This window comes from Pyrus communis, chromosome 4 (genome assembly GCF_963583255.1).
Source record: "Pyrus communis chromosome 4, drPyrComm1.1, whole genome shotgun sequence".
Classification (NCBI taxonomy): Eukaryota; Viridiplantae; Streptophyta; class Magnoliopsida; order Rosales; family Rosaceae; genus Pyrus; species Pyrus communis.
In genome coordinates this window covers 14608042-14631511 of record NC_084806.1, presented here as the reverse complement: position 1 = coordinate 14631511, position 23470 = coordinate 14608042, and the positions used below count along the sequence as shown (strand labels likewise).

The 23470-nt window shown below is 33.9% G+C and overlaps 1 protein-coding gene across 1 annotated transcript; it reads left to right on the top strand.

Annotated features, from left to right (window-relative positions):
• The first annotated feature begins 15181 nt into the window (after nucleotides 1–15181).
• Nucleotides 15182–15640, top strand: LOC137730499 (ethylene-responsive transcription factor ERF098-like). The gene has a single exon (XM_068469487.1). It carries the CDS (start codon nucleotides 15182–15184, stop codon nucleotides 15638–15640), a length of 459 nt encoding a protein of 152 aa, XP_068325588.1.
• Nucleotides 15641–23470: the final 7830 nt, after the last annotated feature.

Sequence of the window (23470 nt, the reverse complement as noted above, 5' to 3'; positions counted from 1 at the left end):
CATGTATTTGTGCATTCAAAGGCGTTACTAAAGTTTTTAAATATTTTGTATCGTAGTCATCGGATTAGGGTTTAAAGAAATCAAAAGTCTAATGACACTTGCTTGGAGCCCAAAGTTTATTTGGGAAGAAAGAGGTCGTTTTCTCTTTTCCATTTGCGAGTGTTCGAGGAAATGGGGTTTGAAAAAAAAGTCAAGGTTGTCGTGGCTTAGATTTGCAAATAAACTTGACCAAACGTTTTTTTGACTCTATTGATCTCAAATTTACTCATGTTATAGAAGAAGATTAAACTATACATGCTTCGGAATTGTGTTTTAACTTTTTGTTTTCGTTTATTTTAATATTAGGATATTATGTTCATAAACGTAAATTAAGATGAAAAAAGTTACCAAACGACTTTGTTATCTCTTCATTGGTCAATTTTCTTAAGTTGGTGGAGTCGAACCCGGAATGTGATGGGGGCCCGGGCCGGAACTATAATCAATATGTAACCGGATTTTTATTAAATTTCAATCTTTTTCAAGGATTAAAGTAAACAAATAAATAAATAAATCCCGTATAATTATATAATAGACACTCATAAAATTGGAGTATATGTGATTGTCTTTTTTCTTAGGTTTTGGGTCTATTAATTTTGGACGTGTGTATGTAATAAAAAGACATTCTACAATATTATGCTAACATGATTATTGGATGTTACTAAAGGCTAGTTCGGGGTTGCTGTACTTTTTTAATAAATTCCTTCTGCTGTACTTTAAGAATAATCAGCTGCAAAATAAAATAGATGAGCGTTTGATAAATTGTATTGTTAAAAGTGTTGTGAGTATGAAAAACAATGTAAAAACAGTGTCTAGAAGGATAAATAATATCATTGTTTAAAATTAATGAGCTTATTATAGGAATTAAAAATATTCTAAGGGAACAACTCCGTTTTTTATTAAAGTGGCTTTTAAAAGCAACCTACAGACTGCTTTTAAAACCTGTTGTCTAAAGACCATTGCTTTTAAAATAAGCAGTATATTTTATTTTTGCCAAACATTTTTTTACTGTGTAACTTTAAAGCTAAGCAATTTTTGGTGGAAAAAAAAAAAACAATACCAAACTGGGCTTAAGTACCAATTACGAAGGTAAATAAATGATAATCACAGCACAAATGCACTCATAGATAGACAATCAAGCCCTAACTACAAAAAATTAGTTCAGTGGGCAATCATTTCATAATTTAGTAGTTCTTGTGAAATTTTTCATTAGTTATAGTAAATATTGTATTGATGTTAAATAGCCATACCTTCTGCCAATCTTTTCTTTGATAACATTGTATTGTTCCTTTTCTGTCCGAATATATATGAATTCACATGCACAACTATTCGGTGTTATATCAGTTTGTTCTTCTAGGTTGCACCTGCAAAGTAAATAATGTATTGCTGGCGTTAAACTAACCAGTTTCCTTTTCCTTTTTCCAATTCCAAACTTTCTCTTATCAAAGAATCAAGAAAATTGAAGATCTGCGGAACGAGGATGAAAAATAATCTTTTTCCATCAACATTTTGTGCTTCTAGTGATTAGGGTTTTGTTATACAGTGAAGGATGTGGGTGACTTTGAGATCTTGAAGAAATACAATCTTAGAATACACATCTAATTTAACTTAGGGTGTATTTAGAATATAATTTCCCTCTTTAAAATTTTATTAGGCCTAAATGGTCATTTTATGTTAGGTATATATATAAGCCACTTAACAATAAACTTTTATGTGGGTTAACAATATGTGTGGTGTTAATAAAAAAACCCTAAGTAAAATTTCACCTTCAGTACGAAAGTGGTTTTATTTATGTTTCTAAATTTATGTTCATTTGCATTTATATTGTTCGGACTTCATTAAACGTATGCAAAAGACTCGCACACACAACTTATATATTTTTATTTGATTTTGATGCAACAAGTAAAATCAAAATCATAACCTTTTGAAAGCACGAAAAAAATTAAAAACAAAATAGCTAAAAAACTTGTAAAGGCAATAGGGACTAATCTTTCATTAGGTAGATTGGTGTCACTTTGCATTTTCTTTACGTCTCTCTCTTTGTATAACATCGGGATTCATGTGAAATGATTAGCCAAAAATCCTACTTTGCTGCTATCTGGACGTAAACCTCCACCCGAATGAAAGAGACCTTAATTTGTATGAACCTCCAAATTTACTAGGGTTAATTTTCGTTGCGAATAGTTCTCTGATTTGGATATACACAACCAAAAATGTTATCCTAAATGTACAAAAACTAATTGATCAAGTCGGCATTGAAAAATTGATGCTTGAAAGCTATAGATACATGCCCCCTTGAAACTCTTCATTTCAAAGTCATCAAAACTAAGATACTTTGATCAACTTTGAAAGTCCTCCAGAAAGAATGGATACTAGTGAACTGGATACTAGTGCACGAAAGAGACAACTCTGCAGTAGAAGAGCATGCATCTTTGACATATTTCATGCATATGGAACTTCTAGGAAAATGCCATTTTAGGATCATTCTTTTCTAATGTCTTTATCACGTACACAAGGTAAATATTGTGGTGCCTAAAATAATCCAAATATTGTAGAGGCGACATGTGAAATTTTGCCCAAGAAAGACAAGATTGCCCTCAATAAATGGGCAAGCTTCTTAGATGCACCCACACGCAGCTCACACCTTTGAAAGTCCCAACAGCTGAATACGACTGCTTACAGCTCACCTGCCCTTGGCAAGGAAAAGTCAAAGTATTAAAGATAAGGATTAATTACTCAAATACTATCTTTAATACATTCCCAATTGAAGATTGACTCCAATCAAGTAAGTGATCCCAATTTAAATCAACTAGGGATAATTACTCTATTATCTCAAGATATTATTTCCTATTTAATATCTTGAGAATATTTCTCCATAAATCTTGGCCAACAGGATGCCGCCACGTGTAGGGTAAAACCCTAACACTATGGCCGGCCCTATCCCCTCTAAATACCCCATATTCTACCAAATTTCAGAAGCTTTTGCTACCTAAAAAATCCCTAAACATTTTACTCTCTCATAGAAACTGACTTAGGCATCGGAGATCCATTGGCCTAACGCCCCTCCCACCTCGTGGGCGCGTGAGGCTTAGGTCCTTGATCAGAGGTGTTAATTATTTTGCAGATGCATTTTCGTCAAGACTAAAGACGACGGAAATTTGCATTGACAAATATTTTCCACAAAAATTTGCTATTTGCTTATAACCTATAACACGAATATAAATTTGGTTTTTCCATTTAAACTATATTGAATTTAACACAGTGATAATATGGAGATGTGTGCTAGTAAATTTTGGTCCAAATAATTTCATGAAAATTAAAGACTTTTGCTGCCATTCCTTCATTTTCTCTTGTAAGGGGGACAAGGGTGCATGTTACAATTAGTGCCCGAATCACGGGTCAAGCAAGACTACTCCCACTTGGCATATTTATTTCTTTTTTAATTTTAAATTAAGCATAAATATTATTTAATATTTTAATCTGTCGGAAAAGATGTTCAAATTTTAGTGCAACGAAATGGCACACTACAATGGCCAACTGCAATAATCTATATATGCATGAATATTATTATACCAAGTCATAGCTCACATCTTAACCTATGTTCAAAAGGGAAGAGAACACTGTTCCCTTGTAGTTAATTGTACCCCTCCATCAATTTTCTTGTCTACAGCCCCACCACTATTAAAATAAATAAATAAGCCAAATCTTACATAAAGATATCAATAGAAAAACTAGAAGAGAGGTAACGAATAGAAAAGTATAAGAACGAAAAAAAAAAGAAAAAAATAAAAAGGAGGAAACCATAAAGGAAGCTGCTAGGTCATTTCTATTCCATCTTCAACTTCAATTTTCTTTGTTCTAAATGCATATATATGACGAATACTGAAACGAAACAATAAAAAAAAATTAATTATCTGTTTTTATTTTTCATATGTGCTTAAATGTTAGACTTGTTTGCTAATTGTGGTGGCCCCCAGATACTATTTTTATCACTCCCTGTCACTATTTTTATCACTCCCTAAACACACAGAATTTGTAACTTCAGTTGTTGCAGAAATTTTTGCTTCTATTGAGGCTGTGCGAATAACTTGGAAAAGAGATTGGAAGCATTTGGATTGAAACAGATTTCATCTTGGTTATTCATTATCTTTTCAAGGCTCCACAAGCAGTCTGTTTGTATCTTATGGTGGATTGAAAGAACTGTTTGTGGCAACTTCATCAAATGTGATTTATTTGTACACATATTTATCGAGAAGGAAATCAAGTTGCAAATAGTTATATATGCTTAATAAGTGGTGGTCTACAATTGCAAATTTGTAGCCTCTGCCTATACTCGTGACATTATATTGTGTCCTTATTACCATTTTCGTTGATCATTTTATCTTTGCGGGTCTTGGCCTATTTCCCCCTTCCTCTCCCCTCTTTTATATCATCAATAAAATGTGGAGGAGGGACATGCGGGGGGTTTCTAAGGGCTGGTTTGGTATTGCTGTGCTTTGAAAAAAAGTTGCTTCTGCTGTGCTGTGAGAATAAGCAGCTGTGAAATAAAGTAGCAGAGTGTTTGGTAAACTTTTTTGTAAAAGTACTTTTGAAAAAAAAAAAAGCAGTAGTAGAGTGTTTGGTAAACTTTTATGTAAAACAGATGTGAAAAAAAGCCAGTTTTTCAAAGCTAGGTTTTGCAGCTTCTTGTTTTTGGCTTTTTTTCATCCAAAACTGTGAAAAAAAGCTGAAGCTGAGTGTTTACCAAACACAAAAACAGCTCCCAGCTTTTTTTGATAGCAGCTTTTTTCAGAATCACCTCAGTACCAAACCAGGTCTAAGTGTAATGGCCCTCACCCCTTCGGAGGGTATGTGCCTAGCACACGACCATTGTCCAAGAGCTAATCTCACTTATTCTTTCTCCATTTAATTTTTGTTTAAAGTATATAAAATGAACTGTTTTTTTTTTCTTCTAATGAAATTGAACCAAAATAGAGGTGATTCCAAACGGCCAATTCATCACCATTATTTTGACTAGCCAGTTAGGCCAGAAATGATGCATACAGATTCATCGTACATGGTCGATTCATATATTTTTCATATCTAACTTGCAATTATCATATGCCCCACCCACCCGTGCACTTTGCATCAACTTAGCATTTCAAACATCTTCAAGCTCACGACTGCGCCCCCTAGTTACTACAATAAAAATTAATTCACCTAACTATATATGTGATTATAAATCCTCAAGAATGTTATCCAAAACCCAAGATCATGTTGGATGTTTAAGGTTAGTAGGTTATGATTATGTAGAAATAAAAAGGGTGAAAGATTATTTTAAGACACAGTTCAGAGATGAAACCAGAAAATTATATTTAGTGAGGGCTCCTTTTTCTCATGAACAAGAAAATGAATTTCATTGTTAATAATTGTACTCTTAGTATGATAGAGGTGAATCGTAACAACTACGTACTTCTGCATGTCATTTAGCACCTTTGGAGTATGACATTTTTGTCATTATCTTATACTTTTTATTTCATTATTAAAAGTCAATTATATTTATGCATATAGGATATTAGCAGAGTGCGAATACTTCAAACTTAATATGATTTTGCTTAATCATAAATTTGAGAGTAGAGAGATTGGCTAAAACAATGTGTTTCTCTTTGTGTAACTAAGTTCAAATCTCACCTCCCAAAATATGTATCCAACCTACCCATCTCTATGATAACTTATTCGCATTTGTGAAGCCGCATGACCAATTTAATTCAATAGGATATTATTAAGAAAACCTTAATTGATACCAAGATATACCTTGAATGCCTTGAATATTAGGATACTATTAAGCAATTGTTTAAAATAAACAGCTAGAGAACATGAATAATTACTAGCTATGTATTGGAATGCCGTCGTTAGTTATTGATTAAATCTTCAAACCAAAAGCCGGATTTTCCTATTCACATGTTTATGTTGTCATCACATTATTCATTGTATATAATTTCAATGCATATATAATTGTTTTTTTATAATATAACATGTCACATTGTTATAATTTCATAAAGTTGGTTTATATATATATACATATGTATATATGTGTATATATATAAAATACATACATACATACATACATACATACATACATATTCTTGCCTTGAGAAAATTATATACAATGTTATAATTTCATAAAGTTGGTTTATATATATGTATTGTCTTGAGTAAATTAGAAGGAAATTATGACATTCTTCTAAGAAGCATGTAGAAATTTTAAAAAATAATATCCGCATTTGTACTCATCTTTTTCATATTCTTGGACTTTAAACTTTTCTTCATGGTCATGGAGCTCATCTTCATTCATGTACTCCATGCTCTCTTTGTTTGGATTTTTGTCGATGAGAGCACAGGCAACTTTGAAAAGATTGAGATAGAAAAAGGACTTTCCCCCTCCACCTCTTGGAATGAGTTGCCTTGAAACATAATGACTTGTTGAGATGTCTAATATTGTCGAATGGCTTCTTAGGTGCAGGCTTCATGAATTGAATCTCCTTAAAATTGCTTAAATCTCCTTAAGAAGAACGTTGACAATTAGGCTGAAGCACGAGTATCTCGCTCTCTTTAAGGAGTTCAAGCCCACTGCAATTTGACAACTTCCATGAACCGGTGCAGCAGTATTTCCCTTAATTTGTCTTATCCAGAATACAATAGCCCAACTAAATCGTTGTGTGACTCAAACCTATCTGCGCACAATGAAGAGTCCAAAGCTCCACCACACGAACACCCTTATTTGGCCAATAAGTAACAATAAAAAGATGAAGAAAATTGAGAAAATAATAGTTGTAGAAGAGATTGGGTAGTGAATAATATAAGTTTATTATCACCATCAGTGAATAGGGTAATAAACACAAAACAACAAGAAAAGAGTTACAAAGTTGCATACGAAGAAGGTAAAAATATTGCATTTGAATTTTCCCCTAACAACAAATAATAACAATCATCTTAGTTTCCGAATAACAAATAGTTAATTTATTTAACATTAAGAATGCAGCAACCTATTGTTACAAGATGGTTGTAGTCTGTTAGTATGAGAGTACATTTCCTCTTTTATCTTCATTCATTTCAAACAATATCAATCAATAAGTTTGATCTTTTTCTAAATTGTTTCTATTTTAACATAAAATCATCACTGAATATGGCTGATCGCCCGTTAATAGATGGTGAATTTGCTCTGCAACAGATCTTTTTGAAAATTTACTTCTCTATTTTCTACAAGGTTCTCCGAGTGCTCCTTGAAATTACTTGGTTTGTTTTATGCATACTAAGTGTTTATTCTTCAAACTACCTATGTAGATGAAAACGAACAAAAGATAAGTTTGATATCATCACCAAATGCCAGCCAAGATGAAGTTTTCCCATCATTTCAGTATAACAGATGTAACCGGTACATGGGATTTGTGCGGTAGATGTCGCCGATACATGAATCAGTACAAACTTTATCAAACTAATTGAGGATTATAATATTAGTATTGGTTGTGCTTTAAAAGATGACAAAGTTATTGATTACAGAATATTTCCAATCTTATACCTTAACCAAGTCAAATGTTGGTGCTCAGGTAATAAGTTGTTAGGTCACATGGGTCCCGGGAAATACCGTAGTAAGTTCTCACTCAACACCTTTACTTTAAACACCTTTTTAGATAAATACAACAATAAAAAATTTATATATTCTGTATTATTAATTTGAAAAATCATGATATCGATAATTCCTGTTACATGTAATTCATTTCACAAGAAGGAAAGATGCATCATTCCTTTAGCCTTGAAAACAACTTTTCCTTGGGTTCTCTTACATAAGTGAAACATTGGGTTTTTTGTGGCTAGGCTCAATGCATCTATATTTTGGTTATTGACTACTTGAGCTTTTTCTTCTTTTTTGTGATGATTATTATTGAGTAATAAAACATTGAATAATTGTTGTACTCGTTTGCGATCATCTTAATTGATTAACTAGTTGATAAATCAATTAGGTTGTGATCAAGGATAATATCGCCACCTCACGAGTGCATTATCTGGACAGTCTGCAAGTGCACGTATTTGCTGGGATGCATAACCCATTTTTTGAAATCTAAATAGGTAAATTAACACCTTGGGTTAATTAGGGTTTGGAAAACTTGATTACACTAGAAATAAATATTGGGCCTGAGTAAAGGTCCAACGAGTGAGAATTGTAGAGGCAAAGCTTGTCTGGCCTTGTTCCTTTACGAAATCCACTTGGACCCAAATTGGCCTTTGACTTGTACGTCAAAGATGCCAGAGGCCAACTCATCAGCATAGAGGATCTGAGAAATTAACAAGGGAAAATGCTAAAAAGACTTTCCTACAAGTGAGAATCTTTATGGATTCTCTGTCATCTTATATTTTTTGCACAAATTTTCATTCAAACATTATAAAATATTATACCAAAAACATAATTAAGGTGACGGAGAGTACGTGAAAAGCCCTACTTTGAGAGAATCTTCTTAACTTCCCTCATTAACAAAATAATTGTCTTGGTTAAGTTAGTTTTGGGTAACCACCCATATAGTTTGGGATTACAATCCCTCCAAAGAATTATTTTCTGGAATGTAATTACCAACCAGGTCGGCTCCAAGTAGCTACACAGTGCTTGGTCAAAGAAGGAAGAATAAACGACCTATAAATTCAAGTGAATGACTCAGAGCAAGTGACACTCAAATCAATCAACAAAACAGATTACAAGTTTTCGAACTAAAAGTTCTCTGTCTTTACTTGTTTCATTTCTTTTGCCTTATCAAAAGACCATTTGAAACCAAGATCATAGATATTTAGGAAACCTTCCATTGGATTCTAAGACCAATTAGAATTTGCTCTGCTATTATCTCTTTTACGTTGTATCAATTTACCAACCATAAGATAGTTAGTCTCTTTGGTTGTAACCCTTTACAAGGAAGCATCTTTAACCCAATCTGATGGTCTCATATAGGCCTGGCAAACCGGTCGTGTTTGTCGTGTTTCGTATCATATTCGTGTAACACATGTTATCTTAACGGGTCATGTCGTGTTACACTCATTATCTTAACGGGTCGTTAACATGTCAAGTCACTTTACTGAATAGGTAAAATAATCTGACCCATTATGACCCGTTAAAAAAAATAATTTTTTTCCTTAAATTTGCACATACCACATTGCCACATAAATATTACTTCAAAACATAAAAACACATTTGTCGTTAAGTACTACATCTACACTCCAAAATAAGATCTTAATAAAAAGAGCACCAATACACTACTAGTCTACTACAAAATATCAAATGTACAAGGGTATGCAAAATGAATGAGTTTTTCTTTTCAAAGTTGTGAAGCCTTTCTCAAAAGTTAAAACCTTGCCAATAAAACTCAAAGCTTGCATGTTATTCCTATTACAAAATTCTTCAATTTTCATTGATCACCATGGGGAAATTGTATTGGAACTTTGGCTTTATCTATTGCCTTCAAGAGTTATGTTGATGATGTTTTTAGTAAGGTTTTTCATATTAGAACTCTTTTCTGTATAAACTAAGTATAGAAAAACCAAACATTATAAACCATTCAAATTATGAGAAGTTTACAAAAATAATTATAAAAAGAAATAAAACAATAATACTATACCATATAGAAATATATTACCTCATTTTTTCCAAATTTAATTATATATATAATTATAGTATATAATATTATATATATAAATATATGATATATAGTATTCTTAGGGGGTATAAAATTAACAAATTAATATTTTTCTTATCGTGTATAACCATCCACGTGTATACTCGGACCAACTTGTTATCTTAACAAGTGTTTATCGGGTTACCCTGATTCATTATCGTGTCGGCCTAATAACCTGTTAATTTTGTGTCGTGTCATGTCGGGTTAACGGGTCATGTCAGAAATTGCCAGACCTAGTCTCATATCTAATCTGATAAGAGTTCTATCTATTGTTCTAAGTTTATGTATGTATGTATGAACTTTCTTTGTTTAGTGATATTCAACAATATTAATATCAATTTCAATTATTTACTATTTTTTTTATCGCTTACTGTCTTAACTTTATGTTGTGAATGACTAAAGTGGCGTGCTTGAATATAACCAGTTTATATTTAACCCTATATCAGTAGTTTCTAGTCTACTATTGAGAAATAGTTAAAGTCCTTAATAGGTAAGGCATTAAAAAGAACCAAACGTGAGCCAAACATTGGCACGTTCCTTTATAAAGAAGTTTTATTACTTGTGGTGCAATTATTCAATATGCATTTAATCTATTCTAAATACAATATGTCTTTTTGTTGGCATAAGGCAACGATCACGCTTGATAATTAACAAACAAAAGGATTCACAAAAGAATTTACTAAACCTCTATGAAGGCCAAAATAAGTGTGAAGCCTGACAACTGAGAAACAGAGCTACTTCTCGAGCCAGCAGGGTTTCTTTTACAACGAACAAAACTTGCTCAATCACTGCATTTGAGAACATTACTACTCCCGTTGTAAGAATAAATTCTTGCAACTAAAGTGTTGGAAAACATTAATGTTTTAGGTTTATCATATTATTTATATTTTTAGGGTATTTTACATATTAGAGTTTTCTTGTAGGTTAAGAATTTGGATTCTTTGCCTATTAAGAATTAGAGTTAATTTTCTATAAATAGTGTCTTATGTAATTCAGTTAATTACATGTTTGTCACAACACGAAAAAAAAAAAACCCATTATACCGTTATTTTACCTATCTCAACAAATATGTAAATTCAGTTTGACCTCCATATTAAAAGGGTTAGTATATATCCTAATTTTTTTTTTTTCACTTGAAAATCAGTCATTTTTTCATAATGATTTCATTTTGTGTCATCTCATCATTAAACATTAAGAAATGTACCTAGGTCAACTATTTGGGCCTGAGATATATATCGCTCCTCCCATTATGATGCCAACGTACATGGCTTGCTATGTTGTATATATAACTTAAAACACTTATTTTAATTAGGAATTTGACCTGGGCTTCAAATTTTGTTACCTAGCTCCACTTGTGTGTTCACTGTACAACTTTCACATGATAAACAAGCATCTCATCAATAATTGATGGCCCCATGCAAGCAGAAAATGTATTACAGAGAGAGCATCCTATGCAAACTCAACTTGCAACTTCATATTATGATACCTTACCATTATCAAGGTTGATTTTATCCTCTTAACCTTCACTTGAGAGATTCAGGTTCCTAAACTGCTTTTGCTACATAAGAATATGGTTCACACGGTTTTTCCGCGTCTCTTTGTATAAAGGCCTAGATGCCCATAAAGCCATATGATATGAAAATAACTTTTTCATCATGTAGGAGTATGCATCTTAATTTTCACTGATCAAAGAAACCCTAGTACGATTCTACTCCTTGCTAAGTTATCACACAAACATGCATATATTTAATTAGTTAGCTATTTAAAAAAAAAAAAAAAAAAAAAAGGGGCAAAACTGAAGCCATTTGTTATACATTCTCTAATATATTCTAACCTCACAGTTTCCAATTTTCTTCCAAGCCAATTTCTTTATGAGCTTTTTTATTTTTATTTTCTTTTAATTTTTTCAACTGATATTAGATTGGGAGTTGGTGAGGAACTTCTTTAGCATGGGAAATGTCAAAGGATTAGATTTGACGATTAGACCATTTTCTAAAGCTTGTGCACTTAGGAGTTTAAAAACAACAAAAATATTGATCTCATTGAGCACATCATACTCCCCAGTTGTATCGTATGGCCTAACGTGTGCAGCTTTGAACCATGGTACTCAAAGGGTGGTCAGTCAGGCAAAAAATGTTTATATATAATCACATTAAGGGTGGTCTACAAGACCACAACCTTAACATGCATGACCTCACCAACCTGAAAACTGCAAGTTAAATAACAAAACAAAAGAAGAAAAACATCCCTTGAAGCCATTCTTTATTTCCTTTCGCCGAATTGTTCTTTTATTACAGAATCATCACAAGCGGAATAATTATTTTCCTCAAAATTAGACATAAAAAATTTAGAAATAGACAGATACATTTGACATTTATCGCCTTTCATCATATTTTAAAGAGAAGCAACCATGACTGTAAACAGTTTTGTTATACTAACATATAATATGATCATTCACGTATAAGGTTCACTACTTTTTCTAAAGGAATCTTCTTTTATAGTTGATTCTTTAAAAAAAATTAGAAACAAAGATGTAATAATTGAAAGGGCTGGATCATATTATAACAAGTAAATTATGTCAAATATTAAATTTAAAAGTATAAATAACAAAACACCACATTTGCAATGAGGAGCTAGCTTGAGGGATAGACTTTCCGAGCGGGGACGGTTCGTAGGTTATGTCCGCCGCTTTAAGGACGTAATCAATCAGTGATCACAAAAACAAAAAACAAAGAGCAGCCGTAATAGAAACAAGAAAGACAAATAAAATGAGAATTGAATTCCACCATGATTCAGGAATCTCTATCCGGTTCTTTTATTATTATTTTTTTCTCTTCTTGAATTGGTAGCTCGAAAGAAACTTTCTACTGTAAATTATTTAAAAAGATGCAAATAACAATTCCCTATTTTAATTTCTTTTTTTTTTTTTTCTTTTCTGTTTTGTATACCTATTGTAAATTATTTGATTTCTAAGATTTCAAAAGAAATTTTTTTGCTTTCCCTCCCTCTCCCCCCAAAAAAAAACTAAGAAGAAGAGATTTTTTGCATTAATGAAGGACAGTTTCTTATTCCTTTTATTGATTATGAATACTGAAAGTCGGTTGTTCTTCATCACTGTTATTTTTGGGAGCTGTTATCCATACTTACAAAACATTAATCATGCGTCCTAATTAGTACTTAAACTGATACAAGAAAAAAGAAGTGTACGATAACTTTCAAGGATTGTAAGCAACCTTTTAATTATCATTTACGAATATTATTAGAACTTGGAGGGATCACGTTCTATATATATATATATATATATATATATATATGGTGTGTGTACGTGGTCTGCAAATTTCATTGGTTACTTCTATGTCGGTTAAGCGATTTATTAAAAGTTCATATATAACTTATCCGTTAAAAAATAATCTAAATAGATTGGTATGATCTGAAAAATCTCAAATACCCAAACCCTTTCCATTATCAAAGCATAAAGTAAAGGAGGTACTGCAAAGGAACAATATATAGCTGCCCATGGAATTCTGCCAAACAAGTATGCTTAAATTGCGGTTAGATCTGAACACAAATAACAAATAGCCTTGATAATAAAGAAAGTTGAGGTTTTATCATACACAAATAGCAAAGAGAATTTTTAATGGGAGTTCCTATTTAGCGACTCTTACCACCATCTTTGAGTACTCATTTAAGGACTTAAAAGGGAATCTTTGTGTCCTGAAAGGAACATTGCCTCCACTGAGAGAGTCCTTATAGTAGAATCCCTAAATTTGAGGTTTTTACAATTTTATGTGATAATTTGATTAGGTGCATATTTTTTGTTTATGTTAACATTACGTTATTGTAAAATATTTTTGTGAACATTTTAACCAAAAAAAAGTCAAATTCTGACATTAATATTTTTTTCTTCACAAAAAGTAACTAGAATGAGTGAACTAAGTATAGGAGATGAAGGGGTGGTAAGTTTTAGTTAGATAATTTGGTATTTATAGGAATGATGAGGGAACAAAATGAAAGAGTAACCCAATTTGAAAATATTAATATTTCAACGGGGTTGTTATGAAAAGAGAAAACAAAAGACTTTGAAAACCAACATGAGAGAGTAACCTAAATTGAAACGGTTATTTAATTGGAACCGTTGATCTTTCAATGGTAAAAAAAAAAAAAAATTGAAAAGCAAGAATCAATCTGGACCTCCATTTTAAACAGTTGAAAAGGAAAGAAAAAAAGACAATGTCATGTCATGTAACTGGGACCACGTCTGCTTTTCCACTTAAATTGTCCTATTTGGTCCACCATTTCAGTCCCTACAGAGTCTCTATATGTGGGTACGTACAACAAGTATCCGGCGAGTTCCTATACTTTAGGGACTCACTTTCCGATCCATTGGAGATTCATTTTGTCCCTATATTTGTTTAATACTCATTTTATACAGTGGTTGTCCCTATATAGGGACTCCACTGGAGATGCTCTAAAAGACTTGATAATGAAGAAAGTTGAGGTTCCACCATAAAATTAATTGGCAATATGGGGAGTAGCTCAACCTCTTATAAGCCCTTGCATGGTTTGGTTTGTCAAAGATGTGGGACTTTGTCCTCACATTCTCACACGCCCTCTCACATTTGACGAATTTTCAAGCCTAACACATGGACAACACAAAAACGGTGACGTGGAGCACGTGTGGCCCTTAAGCTTCACAAGTGAGCCAATCTGCTATATTACCATGAAGAAAGTTGAGGTTCCACCATAATCTAATTGGCAATATAGGAAGTAACCCAACCTCTTATAAGCCCTTGCATGGTTTGGTCTCTCACCGATGTAGAACTTTGTCCTCACATTCTCACTATTAAATTTTAGGCTCTACCATTGTACGTGAGGTTCATCAGTATTAATGAGTATGTCAACGTGTGTGAATATTGTGTGAATAAATAATATTACTCTTGCAACATTCTTAATCATTAGGATGAAATGACTTACGCATTCATATTCTGTTGGTCCAATTCCTTCAATCTTTGCGATTTGGGAATCAATCCCCACTATTCTGTGTAAATTGACAATATATAGTAGTTCATTAGTCCGGTGAAAAAAAGTATTAACAACCAACATATATAAGTTATTATTCTCACATAATATGAACACGAAAAGCTAGAACCCCATCTGAAAAAAAAAAAAAAAATGCCTATCCAAGAAAAGAGATTTACAAACCCTTTTTGAAATTCATCATAGAAGGAGTTGAAGAATAGAATTTTTACACTGCCATTATTAACCCTATATGATAATAAGAAACGTCGATTATGCTTGGTCAATCCACGTTCATGTGGACTCGCAAATACAACAGTACCAAATGTCATATGACCCCATTTATAGTACCTATAAATACCTAAACGGGACACATACAATGCCACCAAATTTGAGACCATAAAGAAAAGGTACGTTAAATCAAGCTAGAAAATATGGAAAACCCTCGCAGAGGAAAGGATCAAGAGAAGCAAGGAAAGGAAGAGAAGGGAAGCGAAGAAGTACGTTACCGTGGGGTCCGAAGAAGGCCGTGGGGGAAGTTTGCTTCTGAGATAAGAGACCCTTCTAAGCAGGGTGCTCGTCTGTGGCTTGGTACATTTGACACCGCTGAGGAAGCTGCAAGGGCTTATGATAAGGCTGCCTTTAATTTAAGGGGTCATCTTGCCACACTAAATTTTCCAAATGAATATTATGCTCAAGTTATGGGCTCTCATCCTTATCCTCCTAGATTCTCGGCACTTTCTTCTTCTTCTTCCACTTCATCATCTTCTGCTGCTGCACCGGGTGGAAGTTCATCTGCCGGACAGGGAAGTAGGCAAGTGTTTGAGATTGAGTACTTGGATAACAAGGTGTTGGAAGACCTCCTTGATTATGAAGAGGAGAAGAATAAATGAAAGTGAAATTGAGTTGTGGTTTTGTTTTTGTTTTTGGATGTCTTTGTTGAGCACGTTTCCCTTCTATATATAGTTATCTGTTATTTAGCCATACTTTAGCAAATCTTCTATCATTTGTGGTAAAAGGTTTGATATTTTAGTAATCACTTAACATTACATAATTGTTTATTGATGATCATTACATGTTCCATCATTAGCTTGGTAGACCTTACTCCTCACTGAATATTTCTATGGTTAAGTCGGTGACGAACATTCAAAATTCAAATCTCTTCCAGTATTAGAAAGATATTAATAAACCACTTGATCATAAAAAGATATTAAAAAAAAGTCAGAATATGAAACTGTCCCAAATATAGACTAGCGATGAAGTTCCTACTATTCTTATAAAAAGTACATTCTTTGGAACATTGACTGTCTTTTGATGTACAATTTGACTCGGGCGTCAAAAGTACATTACCACTTCATGTGGTACTAAGACTACATGATAAGGAGATTAGTTTGTCACCAATGTGTGGTCAAATACCTTCTATGTTCAAAAACTTTTTATGGACACCTCCTAAAATTCAGCATTTTTTGTGGACACTACCCTCCACTTTAGTGTAGATAATATCGTTTGTTTAAAAAAAAAAAAAAAATTGGCATTATGGGGAGTATCCCAACTTACTTATAAGCCCATGGAAAGTCCATCCTCCCATCAATGTGGGATCAATTTTTAACACACGTCCTCTAGTATCTTCTATTGGTTTTGCCTTCTGGTTTCTGTGGTTTTAGCCCCAAGGGTTTTCATTGGTTTCTAAAAAGAGAAAGTGAGATGATGATCGAGGGTTTTCTGCAATGGAAAGAAAGAACGCACTGTATTTGTGAAGAAGAGTGAGAAGAGAGAGAAAGAGATCGGGGAGGAGGAGAGATCGGAGATTTGAGATTCAAGGTTAGATGGAGGAGTCAAAAGAGAGAGACAGAACGAGGTTAATTTTGATTGAATAGTTGAGATTAAATCTCAACCAAATCCGACGGCTATTAATTACTATTATATACTAAAAATTAATATTATATATATTTTGGTTTAGTTTGGTCTTACTAAATAAACACAAATTCATACAGAATCTCGTCGAACTTTTCGATTCGGTTTCGAGTATTGAATTTTCGATATTGTCAGTTCGGTTTGATTTTGGTCAGTTTCCGGTTTCGGTTTTTTCGGTATTTTATTCCAACCCTAATGGAGAGTAACCAATCTCTTACAAACCTTTGCAAGGTTTCTCCTTTTCACCGATGTGTGACTCTTTTACCTTCATATCCTCATACGCACCCTCATGTGTGTCGAATTTGCACACATGAGCCACCATAAAGAAAGTTAAGGTTCCACCATAAAACTGATTGGCAATACAGGGAGTATCCCAACTTAGTATATGCCTATGCGAGGTCCCTCCTCCCATTAATGCGGAATTCATTCTCAAAACGCACCCTTACGCGCGGAGAACTTTCAAACCTAATGCGTGGACAACACAAACGGGGCTGTGGAGCACATGCTGTCGTTGGGCTTCACACGTTAGACAACCTACTTTGATACCGTAAAGAAAGTTGAGGTTCCACCATAAAACCAATACTATAAAGAAAGTTGAGGTTCCACAATAAAATTGATTGGCAACATAAAGAATGGCCCAACTTACTTATAGACTCATGCAAAGTCCCTCCTCCCATTAATTTGGAATTCATTCTCAGCCATAGGATATGTGCTTTAAAAATTATGACCACATGATTTTTAATCTAGGACACATAATCTCGTTTATCATGTTAATCATTTGTTAAATGTTGATTTGAGTATGGAAAAAAACATTTTGAAATACTCAATTTACACATAGAAAAAAATACATGAGCTGGTATTAATAAATTTTGTAACTCAAGTAATTAAAAGTATTTGTTTATACATATGATGTTTTGCACTCAAGTCATATTTTCTTATTGTACTCCAGTAATAGCGACTCTCCTTTTGTCTCCTACAAGTCAATATGAAATTTCAAAGTTTCGCTACCGTATACCATTGTTATTTTGTTTTGACAAAAAAATAAATAATTTTTTTTTTTGTTCTTTGCACTTCGCTAGAAAAGTTCAAGAGGTGCTTGAAAAGTACGAAAAATAATCTCAATCTTCAAACCCTAACGAAAAGCAGAATTTCCGACCACAATCTAGATTTTAATTTGGTGGTCTCCTTTGTGAAAGGCAGATTACGGAAATGACAATTCAGGCACTACAAAAGAACATACTACATTGTAGAATGTCCGACGACACTCACACGCAACAAAAGAAAGTAGAACATTGTTTTCAAGCTGATAACATAAGCACAGAATCTTTGTTTTAATGAAAGTCTTATCTTAATATTTAAGATGAAGCTAGAACAAATATATTTGGAATCGCAATTTGAGCAGAAAGTCGAAAGAATATCACAGCTGATACGACAACTGAAAGAAATTGTCCTTGGAGTTGTACCAAGCACAAGTACTATAGTACTGGTAAAACCAACTTCAAAGGAAAAAAAGAGTTGCTCAGCATGAGAACAAATTCGAAGAATTAATAATACAGCTCAAACCCAGGCTACAAATGGTCACGATTGAAGATGATGGGTAGGCATTTGTTATATACTTAGCATGAAAGAAACCATTGTAAAGAAGACTATCGAGTATCGTAGGTCGTATATAGTGTACCTGAAAAAAGAGTATCATCCTATCCCCATAAAAATTCCCTTTCCATATCTCTCTGAGATTTGCTTTCTTTAGGGTTTGTTGAAGTCCACTACGTCTAACCAAAAATACTACACTTACAAATTGAGTGACCAAGTGCAGGTGCTGATATGATATTTATTTCGATTTTGGTTTTAAGTTTTCTATTTTTTTGATTAAAAATATAAAGAAAGTGTATATTTGGTTTAATGAGGGATGAAGAAAGGTGGTCGGATGGAGGGGGAGAAAATTGTTATTCACACCTCATCTGGTAGTGATAGCAAGTCACCTAGTTCCTTATAGTGTGTAAGTTTCCTAGTTGTTAGTATCTTGTTGTAACCTAGATCTACCAAAAGATTTTTTAGTTTCCTGGTTGTTAGCTAGTATTATATGTTTCTTGTTTACACATGATTAGGTTGGCCGTTGTTATTATTTGTACAGGGGGACAAACAACAGAGGGGCATACTTCATACAAAGGTTGCCCAGGTTATTTAAAGAAACTCTTTTCTACTAGTACAGTTTCGTTTATCCCAAGCCAAAATTTGATTACAGCTCTCACGCTTAATTAAGCTTACTCTACACGTCATACCGTTTTTCTTCTTCTTCCTTAACTCCATTTGAGATATATGTAGTGTATACAATACAACATACAAGTGAGTGGTCAGAGTTTGGAACGTTCCACCAAATTCAGTTCCATCCTTCCACGGAACTTGATCATTACTTGGATGACAAGTAAAAGTTGCTCTAGACTAGCGCTCTGTTCACAATCTGTGAGAAAGATGTGCCTATTGGAATTGATCTTAGATTATAAATTCAGCTACCATCTACTAAGACTCACTCCTAGGATTTACTGGTTGCCTAAACCCACCAATTTTGCAATAATAGTCCAACCCAATACGTACATAGACCAATACTCATAGCCCATGTAAAATGCTAATAGACCATTCCCTAAGTCCAGCCAAACCAAGAAGTGAGTTCTCCTTAGGTCCACATGGACAAGGTCATAGCCATTCACTTATTCTCTTAATTTTTAGAGTGCTTACAGAGAGCACTCTGACCGGGTAGAAAGTTTGAAGTGGGTTGCATTAAGAGGGGAAGTAAAGATACCCGAACTGATCTTTCACTCACCTTTTTTCTCATTCACTCCTGTTTATTTTTGTATCTTCATCCTCTTTTAGTTTATTCCATATAACGAAAACTAATGTAAGGGTCTTAAATCTTTGAATGTTAATAAAAAATCATATAATAACTTTATTGAATGGTTAGGACAAAATCCAATCTATATCAGTCAAACCAAAATGGCCAACTAAAATAACCTAATGAGTTTTCAGTTTTAATTTTTAATTGTTCCGTTTGTTAGTTTTCTGTTTGCTAGTCTTCCATTCTTTCTGCTGCAGTGGAAGCTTCACTGCCATCATCCACACAAAGGCCAATAGCCAACCCCACTCAAATCAAACCCTTATTTGTATTTAAGAGTAGAGAATATGATTGGGGGGGAAAATCCATTCATACATACCATGGTTGCTTGCTGCCTGGCATCTCATGAATGGCAAAGGCCAAAAGTCATTTGATTATTAGGTTTCCCCTGTTAACCCACTAACATAAAAAATGGAAAGAAAAAAAAAAATCAATACAATGATTTCACCCAACGTGCCCTAACAAAAATCAACATGAAGCATGCAACATTTTGTCAACGTTTAATACTGACAAGCTGGAACTTTGATCCCTAAAACGAAGAGGTTTCATTTATTATTAACTCGGGTTTGAAACTTGAAAATCCTCATGATCTTGAACCAAAACACACTGTCTCACTCTGAAGAGGATTCTGTTCGCGCTCATACATGGAGCAACATGCTGTAGCTCTGCTCAACTATTGTATTTTTGCTACGTTTCCTTATCAAATGTAGGCTTATTCCTTTGATTGCGACAGAATAAAATATGCATAAAAACAGGCCAGTTTAATTTGGCTAAGGAAACCAAAAATTATGCAGCGAAAATAAGTTGGCCACATTCAGCCCAGAACACGAATTGTTATAGGTCAGACTGCATTTCAAAATGAAAGTGGCGGCGGCTACGTCCTCTGAATTAACATTCACAACGGTTTATGTGTTCTGTATTTGATAAATACTTTTTATAAAGAATTCTACCTATATGTTCTTCCCCAACTCATCACATGCATATTTTTCAAGGCAAAAGAAAAACAAAACTGTTTAAATATGGAAAATATGCGTGGCGCAAAAGAATCCTGTGACGCGGCGAAAGGTTTCCCGTTGCGGTTTCTAGCCCGCCTGGTCTTCACCTAATTGTGGAAGAGGGGATACCCATCTCAGCCACAAATTCAAAGGGAAAAAAATGCCCCTGAAGGTCAAGGATGATCAACGCCGTGGGACAAAGTTCTTTTAGCGTTTCTCTCTTTTCCTTCTTTATCACTGTAATCGGGAATTTTAAAAAATAAATTTTCTTTTAAGCTATGTTTAGGTGAGGGATTTATAAGTTTTCTGAGTTAAAGTTAGTAAGAAATGATTCATAAAATGTAGATTAAGAGCATTGGCAGAGCCAGGCTTTAACTCTATAGGGGCATGAGTAATAAGTTCTCATTAAAATGTATACTAAGCAAAAGTTTCTAGCGGTGCACTCTTTTCTCTTAGCAAAATATGTGCATGACTTTGAACTATATTTTGTAAACCATATAATTTGGTTATTGATAATTGAATTATTATTTAAGTGTTAATTAATGTGCTTATTTTATATTGATAAGGCTAAATAGCCAAAATGGTTCCTGAGATTTGCATAACACATCACTTTGGTCCTTGAGATTTCAAATCATAGAAGTGGTCCCTGAGATTGTCTACCATCCATCATTTTGGTCATTCCGTTAAAAACTCCGTTCAGTGCCCCGGAGCTCTTAGCCAAAGTTTGGGCAATTTTCAAAACTTCGTAACTCAATCGTTTGACAATTTAGCCTATTAATAATACATCGCACGATTTACAAATTTGATCTAAAAATTGGTTACTAGCATTATCCTTTTACATATACATCTGTCTTAGTCTTAGTGCACTGCAATATTTGATGCAAACCATAATTATTCACAAGAGAATATTAATTAAACTTCAATTCTTCTATTTTTATAGTATACTTGGGGTCAAAGCTAATAATTAGTAAGTGAAAATATGAGATCGTTAGGTCAATAGCATCCATTGCCCACACTTGCTCCGCTAGTGATTAGGAGGAATTTGCAATGCAGTCTATATAATTACTACAAATACATGTTCCTTACTTTATTTGATGTTGTCATTAGCAAATTTCTATCAAACTTAGCTTAAAAATTATTGTTAGCACTCCAAAACAGTCATTATTCACTTCTTTTACATGCATTTGTTCCCTTACATTTGTACATACTTTGCAAATTATTTTTCTAATATGTTATTAACAACTCATTTCTTTCACCATATTAAAGACTACTAGACAATTTTAAAGGTACACTTTCCATATAATTATTAGGAGATTAAAATGATGTATCACATTACAAAAACGCGTAGTTTCCAAGGCCCATTGTTGCTAGCAGATAGGTGTACCTTCCTTATTAATCTTTTCAATGGAACTAGATTGTAATTATTGGACCTTCCCTATGGAGTCCACAACACAAAATGAAAAGTACACCCCCAATTCAAGACATGGTTTAACGGCTTTTAATCGTCACCTAATTGAGTTGCTTGTAAATAGTGTATGATTTTAAGTTTCAAATTAATTTGCATTTTCCACATCATTATCATTTTATGGCTTCGTCACTCTTTAAGTATTGGCCAACACATCTCGATTCTATGTCTAGGTAGATATTCTGGATCGGGTTGTCTCAGTTTGGCATGTAGATAACATTATTGTGAAGCCAAAAATAATCACAAAGTGACACGTGGATTTTTGGATAAAAGAGGACAAAAATACACTTGAGGCATACCAGGATTCCTATGCGCGAGCAGCGGGCAATCATCCCTCAACCAAGTCAAAAGTGCCCAAGGTAGGTAACGATTCAAAACCTATCTCATTCCATATATTTTTTTAAACCTGATTTTCCTTTTTTTAGCTAATCAATTAGCTAATTATCTTAATCATTCCATAACTCCCCAGATAATTTCTTTCAAAATATGTTAATTAGTCAATTAATAGATTTATTACCTAATTAATCTATTAATGGCTAAATAACCACAATTTACACCCAAAAAATACCTAAATGGCTGGTCCCTATTCTCCTAATAGGGCCGGCCATATCCCTATATATAGCTCACTATTCTCTCCCAAAAAGGACTTCCAATTCTCTTCCTAAAATTCTCTAAAATTCTCAAACACTTTATCTCTAAATTCTAACTTTGGCATCGGAGGTTCTTCGGCCAAAGCCCCCCCTCAACACATTCGTCGTGGGCTGTGAGGCTCTTGGCCTTGACCAAAGGTGTTAATTGTTTTGTAGGAGCAATTTTGTGCAAGATCAAGGAGGAAGAAATTTGCATCCACAAATTGGTGCTTTCATTGAGAGTTGAAATTCACACTCGTAGAAGACTCTCGCATAAAAATGTTTTTTCTCTATTTTCTAGTCCACTTGTATTTTTCGTATGTTCTTATTATTAGAATTTTTTATTTGCAAAGATTCTTTGATAAAACAAAAAAGAGAAATACAATGGCTAGAAATTTAGAAAACTCCATGAGTGAAAATTCCAATATTCAAGAAATGGGACCGCAGTGATCCACGAGACTAAATGTGATCCTAGGGGGAGTGGCACCACCACCACAAGGTTCCACCATGGGAACCACCACGGTGGCGACCCGCGGCGAGGTCAATGGCACCACTACCACGGCCCGAGCCATGCCACCAGAGCAAGCCCAAGTCGTGCCATCCAAAGCTCATGGCACCAAGGCCATGACCCAAGCCATGTCACTCCAAGCCCAACGTAAGCCCAATGCGTTGCCAAGCCGAGCCCAAGCCTCGCACCCACATGTAACACACACCGAGCAGCCTGCTCTCGTGGCCCATCCTATTCCCGTGGCCCAGCCTGCTACCGCAGCCAATCTGCTCCCGTGGCTTTCCAAACAGCCCAAATCGGTCCAAGACTAGTTTAACCATCT

What these genes read in the sequence shown, in the direction of transcription:
- LOC137730499 (XM_068469487.1), top strand. Translation starts at nt 15,182, where the DNA reads ATGGAAAACCCTCGCAGAGGAAAGGATCAAGAGAAGCAAGGAAAGGAA.